Here is a 20,586-nt window from a genome sequence, read left to right on the forward strand (position 1 = left end):
TTATGATTTTAGGTAATTTTTGGATGAATTTGTCAAGTTTTGGCAAAGCCTGATTCAGAGGCAAAGAAAGGATAGTAAATGCTGTCAAATCCTAACCTCCATACATTCCAACGAACATTTCTACAGTTACAGAGGTTCGATAGATGCACTCTCAATGGTTTTGGAAAGCTAACTTCTAGAGCTTTCCAACAATATATAATAGTCTATACTTTTCTTTGAAAAGAACTGCCCAAAACGGGCATTGAATACCCAACTTACCTCATTTCTGGCGTTCAACGCCCCAGAAGGACCAATGCCAGCGTTGAACACCCAAAACTGGTGTTCAACGCCACCAAGGGAGCACAAGGCAGTGTAGACACACCCACTCATCCAAGTTGGACGCCAAGCTCAGCCCAAACACTCACCAAGTGGGCCCAGAAGTGGATTTTCGCACCTTTTGCTTAGTTTATCTCATTTTTGTAGTTTTTAATTATTAGATTAGTATATATAGGAAGATCACCCATGTTTAGGATCTTCAGCCTCTCAAAATATATCACACTCTATTTTCTGTAAATTATGAGTGGCTAAACCTCGTAGGTTAAGGATAGGAGCTCTACTCATTCCTATGGATTAATATTATTTCTTCTTCTACTTTAATTCATGTTTGATTCCTTTCTATGATGTGTTTTTGTTCTTCATCTTTATGAATCTAGAATGGAACGAGAGTATGACCCTTTATTCTACTTGAGCTCTTACGAAACCTTAGCCGGATAGTATTGAGCTACAGCTTAAAAATACATCATAGGTTCCAAGAGTGTATCTAGGCCAATTGGGATACGTGACATGAAATTTCGTTAGTCATGGGTAATTGAGATCTCTGTAGTGTTAAGGCTAGAATATAGAGCATCATTCTCCGATCCAGAAGATCTGACCTTGTCTGTGGTGTTTTGAGTAGGATCACCGGAGACTGGATTTCATAAGCTTCACCATCGTTCAGATTGGATGACCATTACCATCGGCGTGTGATCTGGATCAGAGGAGATTAATGACCACTAGCCCTGGCTTTAATCACTTACAACCTTTCTATTGAATGAATCACTCATTGTTAAAGTATTCAGTAAGAACTATTAATCCAGAAGAACAAGCATCTCCAAGGCCTTAACTTATCTTCTATAATTGTTTCCATATCTATTCTTTAGACTATGTTTGTTTCTGAGAACAGGACAGGACAAGACACTGATGGACAGAGACACAAAATTTTGTGGTTTTGTATTCTGTTTGGTGTTAAACTAGATCAAATTATGAAAATCTAATTTATTTTCATTTTTTTCATTCAAAAAATTTGAGATGAAAAATATAATAATAAAAAAATATAATTATGAAAAATTAACAAAAATAATGAAAAAAAGAATGAAAAATAAGTTGTGTCTATTGTTAGTGCCTCGTGTCCTTCCTGTCAGGATGGACACAAAATATACTAATTCAGTGTCTCTGGACACACTGCCTCTGACCATGTCTCCTCTGTCAAATATGATTTTGTGTCTATGTGCCCATGTCTCAGTGTCTTGTCTCTGTAAACAAATGCAACAAGATAACCACAACTTTTAATTCTTTAGTGTTTTGTTTATGCACCTACAACAACAACAATCATCTTTTAATTTGCCTGACTAAGATCTACAAGATAACCATAGCTTGCTCAATCCAACAATTTTCGTGGGATCGATCCTCACTCACCTAAGGTATTACTTGGACGACCCGGTACACTTGTCGGTTCAGTTGTGCGAGTTTCATTTTCACACACCAAAATTTTAGTGCCGTTGTCAGAGATTATTTGAGATTGACAACTATCGGTTGTCTTGTTACTTAGATAAGATACTTTTTATTAGTTTTCTTTTAATTGTGTTTTCTTCTTGATCTTCAAAAAATAAATTGCTCTTGTTGTAGCTTGATCTTCGAACTGTTCTTTCTATTTTTCTTGTTTGATTTCAAAATTTTTAAAGTTGATGTCTTTTAGTGTTTTTCCTTTAAAATTTTCAAAAATTATTGTGATTTGTTTTCAAAATTTTAAAGTTTGGTATTTTTTAGTATTTTTCTTTTAATTTTTTTTAAAATTAATACTGTTTATTTTTCCCTTTTTAAATTTTAAATTTTTTTTGTTATCTTATTTTAATTTAATTTCAAATTTTAAAGTTTGGTGTGCTGTTAGTATCTTCTTATTGGGTTAGTCAATTTTCTTCTTAATTTTCAAATTCTATCTTCCTATCTTTCTTAAATTTTAAATCTTTATCATACTTATCTTTTTCTTAAATTTTTAAATTTTTAGTTATTTTATCTTTCATTTAAATTTAAATTTTAAATTTAGTGTCTTTTTAGTAATCTTTTTGTTTAATTTAAATTTCTTTAAAACTTATCTTATCTTTTTGTTGGGTTTTAAAATTTTTTTATCTTATCTTATTTCAAAAATTCAAATTTTAAAAGGTTAGTATTTTTTTAGTTTCTCTTTAAATTGAATTTCCAAAATCTCTATTTAACTTTCTATTTTTAAATTTTATAAATGTTCAAAATCAAATCTTCTATCTTATTTTTAAATATTGTTAGTTAGTTGTTTGTTTTGTTTTATTTTATTTTCAATAGTTTGGTGTTATCTCATTTTCTTTTCTTTTCCTTTTCTTTAATTTTTACATTTTATTTTATTTTTGACAACTTACATATTTTTTTATTTTTAAGTTTTATTTCTAAAATTACAGTTGAGACATTAAAAAAATTGTTTTCGCTCCTTAAATTCAAATTGTAAAATAAAATCTAAAAATTATTAATTTATTTATTATTAACAATGAAACAAAAGAATCGAATAAACACAACATCATAGATATCACCCAAAAAAAAAAAACACAACATCATAGATTCTCCCACAAAAGATACATATCTTGTTAAATATTTGTGATGTTTCGCGACTTTTTTTTTCAATTCAATGCTAATTTATGGAAATTAAAATATTTTTAATGGCAAATAATAAATTTTAAATATGCACATTAAATAAAAGTTTAATTAGCTACAAATAGATTTAACGTTGTTTATAAATTTTTTTTGTTTTTAATTTTGTTTGTTTTTTTTTTATCGCATTGTTCATGAATTTATTTTCTAAAAATGAATTTTAAAAAATTGACATGGCAGATTCTTATTAGACATTAGACGGTACTTTTACACAAAGGAACGGGAGAATGGCAAGTTGACCTAAGTCCAACGTGTAGAACAATGATTGGCTAAAACTACGTGGCATGACATGTATATCAACCTGGGTTATATTCACGGTTTCTCCCTTCCTTTGGTTTCGTTATTTACTTCTCGTTAAGAAAAATAAAATCAAATCAAATCCAATTAAAATTAAATTAAATTAAAATAAAAAAGCCGTTCCTGCCTCCGGCTGCTGCGTCAGGTTATTCTGTCTCTGTAGAAGAGTGGCCAGTTCCATCGATTTCTTCTTCTTCCGCTGCGATATGTTTATGTGACACACACAAAACACAGAACAAAAAGGGGAAAAGATTTGCAATGCTTAGTGTTATGGGTCTGTTGTTGCTGCCGATGGATTCGGTAGCGTGCAGGGGGTTGCTTTACGCGCTCTTTATACTCAACTTTGTTTTGGTTTGCCAACTCATTCTCCTTCAGCCTCTAGTTTCTGCTTCAGGTAACAAACACTCTGACTCTCTGGTTTTTTATTATCTCCTTCAAAATTGGTGTTCTTCTTTTCATTAAATCGCTTTGTAGGAGTAATTTGATTTCCTTTTTATTACCCCGGCTTAAATTTCATAACTTTAGTGCTTGGATCGGACTTTGTTTCATTGATTGTTGTTGAAAGGAACAAATTCGGGTTTTTGCCTATGGGGTTCCCTATGAGGAACTTGTTAACTGATCCCTTAACAGCAGTAGTAAAAGTTTTGTAATTTGATGGTGAAAAAGTCAAACTTCTTAGGTGGATTTGAGTTTGGGAAAGAACATGGTGTGCATTTGATATATTAGGGTCGTATTTGAATTATTATCACTGGTAGAAAGAAAAGGAAGAGAAAAAGTAAGGACCTATTTGATGGCGTATTGATCAAAACAATGTATTTTTGTTGATATGTAGTGTAGCATCAGTTCATAAAATGGAAGATGGAAGGTTTTGCCATGCATCTTTTATCAACCATAGTTAGAAAGTGAGGAGCTGCATTAAAAAGTGATATTGCAACCTTAGGCCCTCTTCTTTGACCCGAAGTCCAAAGATGTGATATTGCATATCCAGGAATGTTGTTTCTTTATTTTGTGCCATGTGTTTGTTTTGCCTTTCCATTTTTTCAATGGAGAAACCACATTTCTCCATTAGGATTGATCAAATAAATTCACGTGCACATCCCCAAAAATTGTCATTTCTAGCAATTTTCGTGCCTCTGGAAGTTCTACAGTGGTTCAATGTCGAATTGCTGTCTGTTGCTTGAACCGTCTTGTTGGTTGTATCAGGTGGAAAATCTGGAAATGCTGCTGAGTTATTTGATAAGGTATCTGAAAGTATAAAAGTTAAACATTATACTGAGGCACTTGATGATCTAAATGCTGCCATAGAAGCAGACCCAAATCTTTCAGAAGCATATCTATTCCGTGCATCAGTTCTTCGTCAATTGTGCAGGTCTGGTTGATTTGAAGAATTTAATCCTATCCCTTTGCTTCATGTTTTATAATCTTTAGAGGAAATTCCATGCTAAATGCTAGGTCTTGGTTTTGAAGATGGTAAGATGATAAAAATAAAGTTTTCTAAGAACAGGTGATAGTGTCGAAACCAAAATTATGTGATGCTTATTGAAATATATTTTCTCTTGAGCATTTGTTTGCACACAGGTGGTTAAAAGACATTTGAATCTTAGACTTGGTTTGGTAAAGTTTTTACTTTTCGAAAGTAGTTTATGAACTTTTTAAGTTGCAGCACTTGCGTTTAGTAAAATCACGTTAAAAATAGTTTTTAACAAGCACAAACACTATAATTGTGTTTGGTAAAACAGCTTTTAAAAATTAAAAAAATTATAATAAATATATTTATAACAAAGAATAATTTTTTGTTTCAAATTTTAGAGACCAATTATTTAAATATTTATTTGATTTGCTCTCTATATTAATATAAATAGAGTTATCATTAGTCGATAATAAAACTTGTATGTAATCCAATGTTAGTCCTGATACGTCCATTACCCATCTATATATATTGACTCGCTTCTACAAATCACAGAAAATGGACACATATCTCAAGTAAAATTATATATCTATATTTACATATTTATATATATATTGTTATTATAATTTTGACTGATGTTCATGAAGTTGTTGTATGAAAATTTTATGATTGGTTTCCATAAATCAGGTCTCCTTCATGTTTTAAAGAAGATTATAAATAGATAGAAGTTCATACCTAATACGTGATAGATATGTATTTGTGTTGAAATTGTGAAGATTAGGTTGAAAAATAAAAAAATATATGAAGATTGTGTTAGAATTTGTGAAGGTTAGATTGAGAAATTAGAAATATATGAGTATTTAAATGGCAATATAATGGCGGAAAATATGTGTGGAAATATAAATAAAATCTGGTGTAAGTGCTTTTAAAAAGCACAAGCACCTCTTCAAAAAGCTTTACCAAACCTAGCTTTAGAATTGTCCAACTTTTGTTTTTTTCGGGGTGGTTCTGGAGTCCATGAGTTCTGAGAATCCATTGATTTCAGAAACTAGCCATCATGCTAACCCATCTTTATTCACTTCTTGCCTCCCATCTTTATCCCCCAAGTATCTCATAATCCTGATTTGAAATTTAATATCATTCATGTGCTTTTAATGTAGATATGAGCAATCCGAGGGGAGCTACAAGAAGTTTCTGGAGCTCAAACCTGGACATTCAACTGCAGAAAAGGAGCTCTCCCAGCTATTGCAGGCTAAGAGTGCCCTAGAAACAGCTCAGTCCCTTTTTGGTTCAGGAAACTTCATAAAATCTTTAGAATATATTGACAAAGTTGTTCTTGTTTTTTCTCCAGCTTGCATGGAGGTAACATTTTTATGTTCTTTCAGTTTCATTAATATCATTTCAGCTTCATATCTATGTAGTCTGAAGGCCCAGGCAGTAGGGATTGGGTTTGTTATATTCAAGCAGCACGTTAACTCTATATGCATTTCTTTCCATAGGCTAAGCTACTGAAAGTGAAGTTATTGATAGCTGATAAAGAGTATGAAAATGCCATAGCTGAGTCTGGATTCCTTCTTAAGGAAGATGAAAATAATTTAGAGGCATTGTTGTTGCGTGGTCGTGCATATTACTATTTAGCTGATCATGATGTTGCCACCAGGTTTGTCAAGTGGAAAATGTTGTTGCATTATTCTAGCATTTTATGTATTTTTTTTTTAAAAAAATACAAATTAATGCATCTTATGTGTGAATATATATATTTAGGCATTACCAGAAAGGCCTCCGCCTGGATCCAGAGCACAGTGAATTAAAAAAAGCATATTTTGGATTGAAAAATCTACTCAAAAAGACAAAAAGTGTAAGCCCTGATTAACTTTTGAAATTTCTTGTAGCATACAATTACATGTCAATTTTTCTATCTTCTTTTTGTTTTGGATGTTGACGATTTGTTGTCTTTTCTCTTATGTTCTTCATGAAGGCTGAAGATAATGCAAATAGGGGTAAACTCCGTGTGGCAGTGGAGGAATTCAAAACTGCACTTGCAGTTGACCCTGATCATCTTGCACATAATGTTCATCTTCATCTAGAATTATGTAAAGTCCTAGTCAAGCTTGGCAGAGGAAAAGATGCCTTGGACAGTTGTAATGAAGCTCTTAAAATCAATGAGGAGCTTCTTGAAGCCCTTGTTCAGGTTTGATATAATTTCAAAATTGTGCTTCTTTTATCTGTCGACAATAATTTTTTGGGCCATAATCTTATAGAAATTGTGTTTTCTTTTATTCGTGTTATGTCTTTTGTAACGAGATGGATCAAATATGTTGTAGTAGTAATATCTTATATGGGCTGCACTAATTCTCTTTTTGGATGCTCAATATTTCAGAGGGGAGAAGCCAAACTTCTAATAGAGGATTGGGAGGGAGCTGTTGAGGATCTGAAATCAGCTGCTCAAAAATCTCCTCAGGTTTGTTTTATAGTTTGAACTCATATAGCATGTTTCAAACATTATAATTAATTAGTGTTTAAAATGATTTTTCTGAGGAAGAAATATTCATATTTCCATTTTCAATTCATTGTTCCCGAGATAAGAAATCCTTGAGAAAGAGAAGAGATAAGCGGAGTATGTAAATTGAGGATACCGTACAGGAACAAGAGAGAAAGCAAACATAAAAGCAAGGTGACCCAATACATGTCGCTTCATGTTACAACCAGACAAATTAGATCTTTTACCAGTGTCCATATGCGTTGATCCAAAAAGTTTATTGTAGGTTATTAATAGGTTAAACTTGAGACTGAAGTTGGTCTAACCTCATTAGCTCTCTTAGTTAATAACTCAATAGGATGAATTAGTTTAGTCCTTTGTCGGGTTATTCTTTGGCTCAAACCCTGTTATTCTTGTATTTTTATGATTCTGAGATTTGGATAAATTTCTTGACCTGTATAATTAATTAATCCAGTAAGGAAACGAAACTGACTTTCCTTATCTCTATTTCATGATCTTAGCTGTTGAATTTGATAATTACAAGTGAAACCTTTTTCTTATTTTCCCAAACAAAAACTGCATAAAAAAGCGCAGCATCATCATAGTAAGGTTTTCGACTTGCAGTAAAATCTTTTTATTTAATTTTACTTATTTGAAGTTGAACATTTGGTATTTTATGATTCACTAATATCGCAATGCTTTTATAAACATATGTTTATGCTGTGGATGAGTAGTACTTTGTCTGTAAATGCAGGATATGAATATCCGTGAAGCAGTAATGAGGGCTGAGAAAGCTCTAAAGCTGAGCAAACGCAAGGATTACTACAAGATTTTGGGAATCTCAAAAACAGCTTCCGCCTCTGAGATAAAACGCGCATACAAGAAACTTGCTTTGCAATGGCACCCGGATAAGAATGTAGAAAACAGGGAAGAAGCAGAGGCTAAGTTCCGAGAAATCGCTGCAGCATATGAGGTCATATTCATGAATAAGATGTCATACTCTTTTCTAACCTGACTTTGCTTTTATGAGGGGAGGATATCTGGTTTATCATTCTTACAGAATCATTTTTCACTTATGTTCAGTATCTTTACACTTCAGAGAAATTTGTGGGACGTTTATATTTTGTTGAATAAGTGGTTGGTTCATTGCGTTTTTAGGTACTTAGTGACGAAGACAAACGCACAAGATACGATAGAGGGGAGGACCTTGAAGACATGACCGGTGGCGGGGGTGGTGGGTTCAATCCATTTGGTGCCGGTGGGTTTGGTGGACAGCAGTATCACTTCACATTCGAAGGTGGCTTTCCTGGTGGTGGTTTCGGAGGAGGCTTTCCTGGGGGTGGGGGATATGAGTTCCATTTTTGATTGGCAAGAGATTAGAAAGCGCTGCTCCAAATATGTTTTTCTTGGCGGAAGTTACAGACTTTCTTGATTTCTTTAAGGGACCACAGCAATAATATTGAGTGTTGACTAATCACTTGCTAACGGTTGTTGAGAGGGATACGTAGGCCATCCCCAAGATGCTTGTAAGATAAGTAATGTGCTTTTGGGGAAGCTTTTGCTTTCAGCAGAAGGGATGGGATGGGTGGTAGTTAGAGAAGGCACATTTGATGCAGCCCCATTTTGGTTTATGTGGTTGTTGTAACTATCTATGAATTGATGACTTTTTAATTCTAGGCAACCATTATTTACGTTTTTGACGTATTCTTTCTTCACAGTTCACATCATCATTGAATCACTAGTTGCTGTGAAGTCTATTTTGTTGAAATTGCCGTTTGTACAACTTTAATTTAATTTGCAGTATCCTAATCTGTGTCCAACCTTTACACAGCACTGTGTCCACCAAGCTCTGGCGTAAGAAATGGGCTTTTGATTCTTAAGTTGCTATATTCTTTATTAGAAACTTGTAGAGTTGGGCGATATTGTCAAAAGGAAAAAATGTCATGTGCATTTATATAAGGAATGTCAGGTTATATAAGGAATGCTAGAAGGCCAATAGATTTTATTATTTTTGACTAGTAGTTAATTAGCAATATTTAAAAGTGTGGTCTAAAAATAAATTTTGCTGACTATTGAGCTTTTTTCCATTTATATTGTATTGATACTTCAACCATTGGATGAGATGTGGCTTCACTTAGATTTGCTAAACACCTCATCTAATGTTGAGAGTATAATATCACCCTATGTTTTAAATTATATACACGTAACAAAATTCTTCAACATGATTGAGTTCTGTTCTAACTGGCAATGAAAAACTTCAGCCATCTAATGAACACTTGATCTATTCAAATTTGTAGATTGATGTTATACCATGCACTTTTATTGGTAAGGAAATATTTATTATGACCTGGTTTGCGAAATTTTGGTGCTAATAATTTTTGATTGAACGATAAAAAAGAACTGTCTTCATTTTTTACTGCCGTGAACCTCATTTTTTATGCTTTGTGGAAGCAGAAAAAATTCTGTTTCTACTTTCTATGATGAGTGGTAGAGGAATGTTTTGTGACTAAATTCCTTTTTGGGTCTTTGAGACAGAGTCAGCTATCTATTTTGGTCATTGAAATCTTCTTAGTTAAAAAAATTCTATCTTTCCAAAATAACTTTTTCTATGGGTAATTCTGAATTTTAAGAACTAAAATGAGTAATTACATAAATCTCAGAGACTAAAATAGAAATTTAGTCAATGTTTTGTCGACCTAAGAAGTGGATATTTATATATGAATATAATTTTGTTACACGGCTATTTTTTTTTAATCAAGATAATGAGAAGGAAGAAAATGATAAAACTTGATTAATATTTAAATAACTAAAAGTCCGAATGGAAACCAGCAAAAAGAAAAGAAAAACGAATGCAAAACTTTTTTCTTAATATTGCAGCAATACACAGTACAAGAGATCTCCATCACCATCACCAATCAACATGACATTCCGTGGAGCAAGGTAAAAAATAATAACAAAAAACGAAAAAAAAACAAAAAAAGAAAGGAAGCCATCTCAAGACTTACATTCACAACCAAGAAACACTCATCATCATGGCAGTGATAACTGCAACAACCAATGCTCCTTTCACTGTGTAGCCTTTCACAGCCACTGCACTTGAAGCATCCGTGGACGAATCCGAAGAGCCCGAAGGAGCATCCGAGGCGGCCCTCACATTCTTCTCCGGCTTACTCGGAGCTGGAGCCTCGGCAGGAGCCGCGGTAGGGGGAGCGCCAAAGAGAGCCAAAGGAAGAAGCACCTGGTCCACCTGGTACACAGCAAGTTGGTTATCACTGTAGATAGTGTTGGACACAGTTGTGTCCACCACTCCAGTGGTGACATTCACCTGGTTCCCTGAAGTAGTAACATTGAGAGGGTACTGTCCGTCGTCGCTGCTACCGGCTTGCGTGTGCAAGGGGTTACTTGCGGTTTGGAACTGTGATATGGTGTAGAGGGTTGGGAGAATGTGGTACTGCACCAGTTGGAGCTGGTCTTGGGTGCTTATGGAGTTTAAGGTGCCAGATTTGAGGGTGGCGAAGGCGTTATCGGTTGGCGCGAAGATCGTGACGCCTGGGTTGGAGTTGTTGAGCTGTGAGTTGATCCGATCGGCTACCTGTGTGGCCTTGAGGAGCTTCATGAAGGTTGTGAACTGTCCTGCTTTTTCCAGAACTTTTGTGATGTTTGTTGGTCCTGCTGGTGCTGGAGCTATTGTTTGTGCTGAGATTGTTTGTAACAAGAACAAGATGCTGAAGAAGTGGATCGTTGGGTTTGCCATTTTCTGAGGGCAAAATAGATGAAGGTAGAAAAGAATGATATAAACTTTTGAGTTTGCTTAATTTGAAGTGGAAGGAGGGTGTGTGTGTGTGTGTGGTATTTATATGCATGTGTGTGGGGAGCTTAGAACATGAGGTGAATAAATGGGAATTGATTAGTAAAAGTTTGGTGAAAGGTTGCAATTAGTATAAGGTGGGAAGAGGCCTTCAAACAGTGTTACTTTTCTTCGTAAGGGGAAGACATTACAGAATGGGAAGAGAAGGCAGAATTGCTTCGGGAGGCAGGATAAAAAAAAAAAAGAAAAAAAAAAACCCAGCAGGATTAGAACATTAATGTAAGGTTAGAGAGAAAAAGTTTAATTTGCGGAGTCAACAATTATCTAAAGTTTTAGTAGGTAAAAAGATGCAGGTGCCATAGAAATAGAAATAGTGATTTCTGATCAGATCTTAAAATAAGTAATGATAATTTTGCTTCATCTTCAAGGGGATAAAGTTTATTGGTAGTTAAGCTCTAGTGACAATAATTAGCCAAAATTAACAGTGACTTTGATAGTCGTGCTGGGACCATTGATACTTTTAAAAATGAATCTTCTTAATTTTTTTAACACTTGAGAGAATAAATTGTGATCTCTCACAATTAATTCTATAAGAGAGACCAAATTTAAATAGGAGAGAGAACAATGAATGGTGAGATTAAACATTGGACACCATCCATCTTTTGTCCACTGAAAAGAATCCACTCCCAATATTTTCAACAACAGTTCAATTAAATCCTTTAAAAATGTCATTTATTCAATTTTTTATCATAATATTTAAGAAAAATTAAAATAAAAACATCCAAATAAATTTAGTATTTTTCTTAAATTAAATATACTACATCTAAAATACAAACTAAATAAAATTAAAATTTAAAATTTAAATTTTAAAATTTTTGTTTCAATTTTAACATTTTTAATTACTAATAAATTACAATTTAAATACACATCCAAAAACCAAATTAAATAAAATTCAAAATTTTAATTTTAAAATTAATAAAGACTTTAAAATGAAAAAATACCAATGTTCAAATAAATCATAAAAATTCCAACTAATTAATACTATAATAAAATATGTTAGATATATTTTTATTGAATAATTATTTATTTTAATAATTTAAAAAACGTTAATGTTCAAATAAGTAATGAAAAAATTCAACTAATAATAAAAAAATAAGAAATATGAGATATATTTTTATCGAATAAGATATAACAAAATTAATTTTATTTTTAACGTTTAAATTTAAATTTTAGATTTATAATTTTAGATGTGTTTCAAAAATATTTTGAATATAACTTAATAATTTTAGATGTGTTATAATTGAAAGAAAAAATAATTTTTATGAACATACATTTTAATAATTTTAAAAATATTAATATTCAAATAAATAATGAAAAAATTCAACTAATAATAATAAAAAATATTAGATGAGTTTTTATCGAATATGATATAAAAAAATTATTTTATTTTTAACGTTTAAATTTAAATTTTAGATTTATGATTTTGGATGTGTTTCAAAAATATTTTGTATATAACTTAATAATTTTAGAAATGTTATAATTGAAAAGAAAATACAATTTTTATGAACATATATTTTAATAATTTTAAAAACGTTAATGTTCAAATAAGTAATGAAAAAATGACACTAATAATAAAAAAATAACAAATATTAAATGCGTTTTTATCGAATAAGATTTTAAAAAAATTAATTTTGTTCTTAACGTTTAAGTTTAAATTTTAGATTTATGATTTCGCATGTGTTTCAAAAATATTTTATATATAACTTAATAATTTTAAAAACGTTAATATTCAAATATATAAGTAATGAAAAAATCCAAATAAAAATAAAAAATAAGAAATATTAGATGAATTTTATTGAATAAAATACTAAAAAAATTAATTTTATTTTTAACGTTTAAATTTAAATTTTAGATTTATGATTTTGGATGTGTTTCAAAAATATTTTGTATATAACTTAATAATTTTAGATGTGTTATAATTTAAAAAAAACAAAATTTTATGAACGTAAATTTTAATAATTTCAAATATATTAATTTTCAAATATATAAGTAATGAAAAAATCCATCTGATAATAAAAAATAAGAAATATTACATGAGTTTTTATCAAATAAGATATTAAAAAAATTAATTTTACTTTTAATGTTTAAATTTAAATGTTAAATTTATGATTTTGGATGTGTTTCAAAAAAATTTTGTATATAACTTAATAATTTTAGATGTGTTAAACTGAAAAAAATTTATGAAGATACACTTTAATAATTTTAAAAACTTTAATGTTCAAATGAGTAATGAAAAAATGATACTAATAATAAAAAAATAAGAAATATTAGATGCATTTTTATCGAATAAGATATAAAAAAATTAATTTTGTTTTTAACATTTAAATTTAAATTTTAGATTTATGATCTTGGATGTGTTTCAAAAATATTTTGTATATAACTTAATAATTTTAGATGTGTTATAATTGAAAAAAAAAATAATTTTTATGAACATACATTTTAATAATTCTAAAAGCGTTAATGTTAAAATATATAAGTGTTCTGGCTCAACCCAAACAAGAATTCGAATCCAGCTATGGACCGGTTACTCGACCCGGACCTAGAGGTGACTCGCGCGCCATCTAACACCCTGCTGAGAAAACCTAGACAGCTAGTAGAAGCTTCCGGGTAGATGGACCCAAGTTAAAGGGGCCCACCCAAGTGCAGAGTATAAATGGGGAGGGACCTAGCCTTCCCCAGATGTATGTCACCTTTTTTACCCAAATCGGTCGCCTCTTCGTACGGACACTAACTTAAGCATCGTAATGTCCTTGAAGATAGCCCCCCGTCGACCGATTGATAACTCGGCCGATCACTTTACCCCCGAAGCTCGCGCCCAGGTCCAGATCTTCTCTGACACCCAGTTGCTCCATCATCGACCTCACCCGACCCGCCATTTTACCCAAGCAATGGATCATTGGCGCTATCTGTGGGGACCTGGCACGAGTTTGGGGCTCTTTCTTCACATATAGGAAGTACGAGAGGAGGGAGAGCCCGCTTGAGAAGCAGGGTATGCTCCGCAGTCTTTTCTCAAGAACGCTCGAGACCACCGTCCCGTCAGGATGACACCCTCCAGATCTCCCGAGAGACGCCCGTTTGGTACAGACGATGACAACTTGAAGATTATGCAGGAACTCCGACACTGAGTGCAAAACTTGGAAAGAGAGCTAGCAGCGTGGGATCGCTACTGTCTGAAGCCAGTAAAGACTCTCGTCCAAGTCTGTCTCGCACCCGATCTCCTACCAAGAGGTCGGAAGACTGTGGGAGAAGCCCAGGAGGCACAATGGACGAGGACGAGCTTTTCCGGTAACCCTGGCAGGTCCGATGATACGGTGGTTTAACGCGCTCCCACAAGAGTCCATTACGGCCTTTGTAGACATCTCACAAAGGTTTTTAGCGCAATTCACCACGTAAATAGCCAAAGCCAAGCATCCGATCAACTTGTAGGGGGTCACACAGCGTGCTGGCGAGCTGACGAGGAAGTTCCTCGATCGGTTCAATGATGAATGTTTGGAGATTGATGGCTTGACGAACTCGATAGCGAGCCTATGCCTGAGAAACGGCCTGTTGAATGAGAACTTTAGGAAACATCTCACTACTAATCCTATTTGGACCATGCAAGAAATAAAAAATGTGGTGAGGGAGTATATCAACGATGAAGAAATTAGTCAAGTGGTGGCTGCTGGTGCAAGAAATTGTAATCCCAATATCAAAATCAAGATTTCTTATGACTTCGTACCACTTACCAGCAAGTGCACTGGGTCGTCCAAGTAATACCTTACGTGAGTAAGGGTCAATCCCACGAAGATTATTGGTTTGAAGCAAGCTATGTTTATTTTATTATTCTTAGTCAGGATATCAATTATAATTATCAGTTTGAATTATTAGAAAAAATAAAAGAGCGTGAAATAATTACTTGTTGTGCAGTAATGGATAATATGTTGGGGTTTTGGAGATGCTTTGTCTTCTGAATTCCTGTAATGTAATATTCAACTCAATGCAAAAGTGCAAAGTTCCTTCCATGGCAAGCTCTATGTAGGGTGTCACCGTTGTCAATGGCTACTTCCCATCCTCTCAGTGAAAATGGTCTAAATGCTCTGTCACAGCATGGCTAATCAGCTGTTGGTTCTCGATCATGTCGGAATAGAATCCATTGATTCTTTTGCGTTTGTCATCACGCCCAACACTCGCGAGTTTGAAGCTCGTCACAGTCATCCAATCCCAGAATCCTACTCGAAATACCACAGACAAGGTTTAGACTTTCCGGATTCTCATGAATGCCACCATCAATTCTAGCTTATACCACGAAGATTCTGGTTAAGGAATCTAAGAGATACTCATTCAATCTGATGTAGAACGGAGGTGGTTGTCAGACACACGTTCATGGATTGAGGAAGGTGATGAGTGTCACAGATCATCACCTTCTCCATAGTTAAGCGCGAATGAACATCTTAGATAGGAACACGCATGTTTGAATGGAAAAACATAAATAATTGCATTAATTCATCGAGACGCTGCAGAGCTCCTCACCCCCAACAATGGAGTTTAGAGACTCATGCCGTCAAAGAGTATAAAATTCAGATCTAAAAATGTCATGAGATACAAAATAAGTCTCTAAAAGTTGTTTAAATACTAAACTAGTAACCTAGGTTTACAGAGAATGAGTAAACTAAGATGGATAGTGCAGAAATCCGCTTCTGGGGCCCACTTGGTGTGTGATGGGGCTGAGACTTAAGCTTCTCATGTGCCTGGGCTGTTTCTGGAGTTGAACACCAAGTTGTAACGTATTTCTGGCGTACAACTCTGGTTCGTGACGTGTTTTTGGCGCTGGACGCCAGACTACAACATGGAACTGGTGTTAAACGCCAGTTTACGTCATCTATCTTTGCGCAAAGTATAGACTATTATATATTGATGGAAAGCCCTAGATGTCTACTTTCCAACCCAATCGAGAGTACGCCAATTGGACTCTGTAGCTCCAAAAAATCCATTCCGAGTGCAGGAAGGTCAGAATCTAACAGCATTAGCAGTCCTTTTTTAGCCTAAATCAGATTTTTGCTCAGCTCCCTCAATTTCAGCCAGAAAATACCTGAAATCACAGAAAAATACACAAACTCATGGTAAAGTCCAGAAATATGATTTTTGCTTAAAAACTAATAAAATTCTATTAAAAACTAATAAAAAATGCTAAAATCTACACGAAATTACCCCCAAAAAGCGTATAAAATATCCGCTCATCACAACACCAAACTTAAACTGTTGCTTGTCCTCAAGCAACTAGATAAATAAAATAGGATGAAAAGAAATTAAGAAGCAATAATATTTCAGAGTTTTAAGTGGAGCTCAGATTCTTATTTAGATGAGCGGGGCTAGTAGCTTTTTGACTTCCGAACAGTTTTGGTATCTCACTTTATCCTTTGAAATTCAGAATGATTGGCATCCATAGGAACTCAGAATTCAGATAGTATTATTGATTCTCCTAGTGTAGTATGTTGATTCTTGAACATAGTTACTTTATGAGTCTTGGCCGTGGCCCTAAGCACTTTGTTTTCCAGTATTACCACCGGATACATAAATGCCACAGACACATAATTGGGTGAACCTTTTCAGGTTGTGACTTAGCTTTGCTAAAGTCCCCAATTAGAGGTGTCCAGAGTTCTTAAGCACACTCTTTTGCCTTGGATCACGACTTTAACCACTCAGTCTCAAGCTTTTCACTTGGACCTGCATGCCACAAGCACATGGTTAGGGACAGCTTGATTTAGCCGCTTAGGCCTGGAATTACTTCCTTGGGCCCTCCTATCCACTGATGCTCAAAGCTTTGGATCCTTTTCACCCTTGCCTTTTGGTTTTAAGGGCTATTGGCTTTTTTTCTTTTTCTTGATCCAATGATTCCTTGTAATTTTTCTCTCTCTCTTTTTTTTTCACTGCTTTTTCTTATTTCAAGAATCAAATTCATGATTTTTCAGATCATCAATAATATTTTTCGTGTTCCTCATTCTTTCAAGAGCCAACAATTTTAACATTCATGAAATTCAAGATAAAAAATATGCACTGTTCAATCATTCATTCAGAAGACAAAAAGTATTACCACCACATATAATTAATTACAATTTTTCTTATTAAGAACTCGAAAAATATAAATTACCTCTTTATTCTAAAAATCTACTATTTTATTCATGTTTGATGATGATGAGAAAAATAACTTATAACTTAATTGAAAATAAAATCAAAATAGATATACTAATTACCACTACTCCTATATATCTTCTAAGGTAAATTCCTATAACAACAACTATCTCAGAGTTAAAGCTAAAATTAGAACTTAACAACCTGTATTTTGGGAAGTGGATGTTCCTCTAGTCTGTGGGGTGCTTGGTCCTTCAAGAATTAATTTCTGTTGCTTCAGTTCCCTTAAGTCACGCCCTTGCTCCTCTTGTTCCCTAAGAAATTTGCAAAGCGTGCTATTTTGATTATTCTGTTCTTCCTTTATTTGGTCCATAGCTTCTAGCAACTTGGAAACAGATGCCTCAAGATGCTCCCAGTATTCAAATTGAGGGATTTCTGGGAGGAATTCCTGTGCTCTCCTCTTGATGGGGTCATCCTAGAACTGTTGTTATTCCATTGATATTTTAGTGATTGGCCGCTCAACTGAGATATACTCAGTTATTCCCATCCTTACTCTGGCATCTTTGCAGAGCATAGAAATTAGGCTTGGATAAGCCAACTTGGCGTCTTTGGATTTCTTGTTTGCTATTATGTAGAGTTCACACGAAATTAACTGATGAACTTCTACTTCGTTTCCCAACATAATGCAGTGAATCATCACTGCTCTTTTAATAGTGACTTCAGAACGGTTGCTAGTGGACAATATGGAATGCCTAATGAAGTCCAGCCAGCCTCTGGCTACTGGTTTGAGATCTTCTCCCTTGAGTTAATTTGGGACACCCGTGGTGCTGGTGGTCCACCTGGCTCCAGGAATGCATATATCCTCTAGAATCTTGTCCTGGCCCTTGTTTGTTCTCATCATTCTCCTATTAAAGGAGTCTGGGTCATCTTTCAGCTGAGGCAGCTTAAAGTTCTCCCTGATTTTGTCAGGGTGGATGTGAACAATCTTTCCTCTGACCAAGGTCCGATAGTCATAGAGGGCAGTTCCAGATATTCTCTGCCTGTCTGTTTGCCACAGATTAGCATGGAACTCCTGAACCATATTCCTTCCCACTTTTGTTTCAGGATTAGCTAGGATTTCCTAGTTCCAGTTTCGAATTTGCTCTTGGATCTCCGGATATTCATCTTCTTTCAGATCAAACTTGACTTTCGGGATCACTGACCTTAGAGCCATTTTTTTGTAGTAATGGTCTGAATGTTCTTTGGTTAAGAACCTCCCTTGATTCCAAAGTGGTTTTAGAATATTCTCTTTCTTGCCTCTTGGAGTGGGTTGTTTTTCTTTAGGAGCCATGATCTTAGTGAGTATATTTTTGTGATCACAGATAAACACACCAAACTTAGAGGTTTGCTTGTCCTCAAGCAAAAGAAAAGAAAGGAGAGGGATAGAAGGAGAGCTAATGTCGAATGGTGGATGAGAAGAGGGAGGCCGAATGTGAATTTAAAAGGGAGGGGGGTGGGTTTTCGAAAATTTTAAAAAGATAAGATAGAAGATATGATTTATAAAAGATAAATATGATAAGAAAAAGATATAATTTAAAATTAAAAAGTTGTGAATGATATTTGAAAAAGATAAATCTGAATTTTTAATTTTAAAAAGATTTTAAAAGATAATTGAGTTTTGAAAAATTTGAAAAAGAGTTGAATTGGATTGGAAAAAGATTTGTATTTATGTATTAAGATATATTTGATATTTTTGAAAAAGGGATTTCAGAAATTAAGGTTTTTAGAATTTTTTTTTTGAAATTGAAGGATGACATTTTGAACATGTTTATGCAAAAAATCATGAATTGAAACATAAAAAATTAGAAAATTTGTGAAGAAAAATGAATTTTACCTCCTCCCCACCATCCTGGTGTTAAACACCCAAACGCTGCATGTTTTGGGCGTTTAACGCCCAATTGCTGCTTCTCCTGGGTGTTCAACGCCCAGCTGTTGCTTCTTTCTGGCGTTGAACGCCAGGAAGTCCTTTGTCATTGGGCATTTTTCTGAACGCCCAGGACGTTGTAATTCTGGCGTTAAACGCCCAGAAGGAGCTTCTTTCTGGCGTTCAATGCCCAGAAGATGCTTCTTTCTGGCATTTAACGCCCAGATGGCTATCCTTACTGGCGTTGAACGCCCAGTGGATGCTTTTTTTGGGCGTTCAATGCCCAAAATATTTCTTACTGGCTTTTTCACGCCAGTGAGCTTCCAAATTCCCCTGTAACTCTGTGAAATCAAGCAATTGCTATTCTACCTTGAAGATAACTGAGATATACCTGTAAAAATTAATTAATTAATAAATAAACTTTGTAACTATCTGGGTTGCCTCCCAGTAAGCGCTTCTTTATTGTCTTTAGTTGGACTATTACTGAGCTTTAATCAAACCTCAGTTTTGAGCATTCTAACTCAAAATTGCTTTCAAGATAATGTTTAACTCTCTGTCCATTAACAATGAACTTTTTGTTAGAGTAATTATCCTGAAGCTCTATGTATCCATATGGTGACACACTGGTAATCACATATGGTCCTCTCTACCGGGATTTCAATTTCCCGGGGAATAATCTGAGCCTAGAATTAAATAACAGAACTTTCTGTCCAGGCTCAAAGACTCTGGATGACAGTTTCTTATCATGCCATCTTTTTGCTTTCTCTTTGTAAATTTTTGCATTTTCGAAAGCATTGAGTCTAAATTCCTCTAGCTCATTTAACTGGAGCAAACGCTTTTCTCCAGCTAACTTGGCATCAAGGTTTAGGAATCTGGTCGCCCAGTAGGCCTTATGTTCCAGTTCCACTAGCAAGTGACATGCCTTTCCATACACAAGCTGGTATGGGGAGGTCCCTATAGGGGTTTTGAATGCTGTTCTGTATGCCCACAGATCATCATCCAAGCTTCTTGCCCAATCCCTTCTACGGTTAATTACAGTTCGTTCCAGGATTCTTTTAAGTTCTCTGTTAGAGACTTCAGCTTGCCCATTTGTTTGTGGATGATATGGAGTGGCTACCCTGTGGCTAACTCCATAACGAACCAAAGCAGAGTAGAGCTGTTTATTGCAGAAATGAGTGCCCCCATCACTGATTAGTACTCTAGGGGTGCCAAATCTGCTGAAGATGTATTTCTGGAGGAATTTTAACACTGTCTTAGTGTCATTAGTGGGTGTTGCAATAGCTTCCACCCACTTGGATACATAATCCATTGCCACCAGAATATAAGTGTTTGAGTATGATGGTGGGAAAGGCCCCATAAAGTCAATACTCCATACATCAAACAACTCAATCTCCAAGATCCCTTGTTGAGGCATGGCATAACTGTGAGGCAGATTACCAGATCTTTGGCAACTCACAATTAAGTACAAACACTCGGAAATCTTTATAGAGAGTAGGCTAGTAGAAGCCACATTGGAGGACTCTTGTGGCTGTTCGCTCACTTCCAAAATG

The 20,586-nt window shown here is 34.4% G+C and overlaps 2 protein-coding genes across 2 annotated transcripts; one reads left to right on the top strand and one right to left on the bottom strand.

Annotated features, from left to right (window-relative positions):
- Positions 1 to 3,318: 3,318 nt before the first annotated feature.
- LOC130935142 (dnaJ protein P58IPK homolog) lies at positions 3,319 to 9,037 on the top strand. Its single transcript, XM_057864722.1, has 9 exons — positions 3,319 to 3,664; positions 4,474 to 4,639; positions 5,839 to 6,040; positions 6,178 to 6,338; positions 6,443 to 6,536; positions 6,657 to 6,869; positions 7,059 to 7,139; positions 7,912 to 8,130; positions 8,316 to 9,037. The coding sequence occupies exons 1-9, from the start codon at positions 3,529 to 3,531 to the stop codon at positions 8,520 to 8,522; spliced, it is 1,479 nt and encodes a 492-aa protein (XP_057720705.1). The 5' UTR covers positions 3,319 to 3,528; the 3' UTR covers positions 8,523 to 9,037.
- Positions 9,038 to 9,953: 916 nt separating this feature from the next.
- Positions 9,954 to 11,023, bottom strand: LOC130935143 (fasciclin-like arabinogalactan protein 11). The gene has a single exon (XM_057864723.1). It carries the CDS (start codon positions 10,909 to 10,911, stop codon positions 10,165 to 10,167), a length of 747 nt encoding a protein of 248 aa, XP_057720706.1. The 5' UTR covers positions 10,912 to 11,023; the 3' UTR covers positions 9,954 to 10,164.
- Positions 11,024 to 20,586: the final 9,563 nt, after the last annotated feature.

Source organism: Arachis stenosperma, chromosome 6 (assembly GCF_014773155.1).
Source record: "Arachis stenosperma cultivar V10309 chromosome 6, arast.V10309.gnm1.PFL2, whole genome shotgun sequence".
Lineage (NCBI taxonomy): Eukaryota > Viridiplantae > Streptophyta > Magnoliopsida > Fabales > Fabaceae > Arachis > Arachis stenosperma.

Coding starts and splice junctions, on each gene's coding strand:
- LOC130935142 (XM_057864722.1), top strand. CDS start 3,529: ATGCTTAGTGTTATGGGTCTGTTGTTGCTGCCGATGGATTCGGTAGCG. Junction 3,665..4,473: donor GCCTCTAGTTTCTGCTTCAG/GTAACAAACACT, acceptor TGGTTGTATCAG/GTGGAAAATCTGGAAATGCT. Junction 4,640..5,838: donor GTTCTTCGTCAATTGTGCAG/GTCTGGTTGATT, acceptor CTTTTAATGTAG/ATATGAGCAATCCGAGGGGA.
- LOC130935143 (XM_057864723.1), bottom strand. CDS start 10,911: ATGGCAAACCCAACGATCCACTTCTTCAGCATCTTGTTCTTGTTACAA.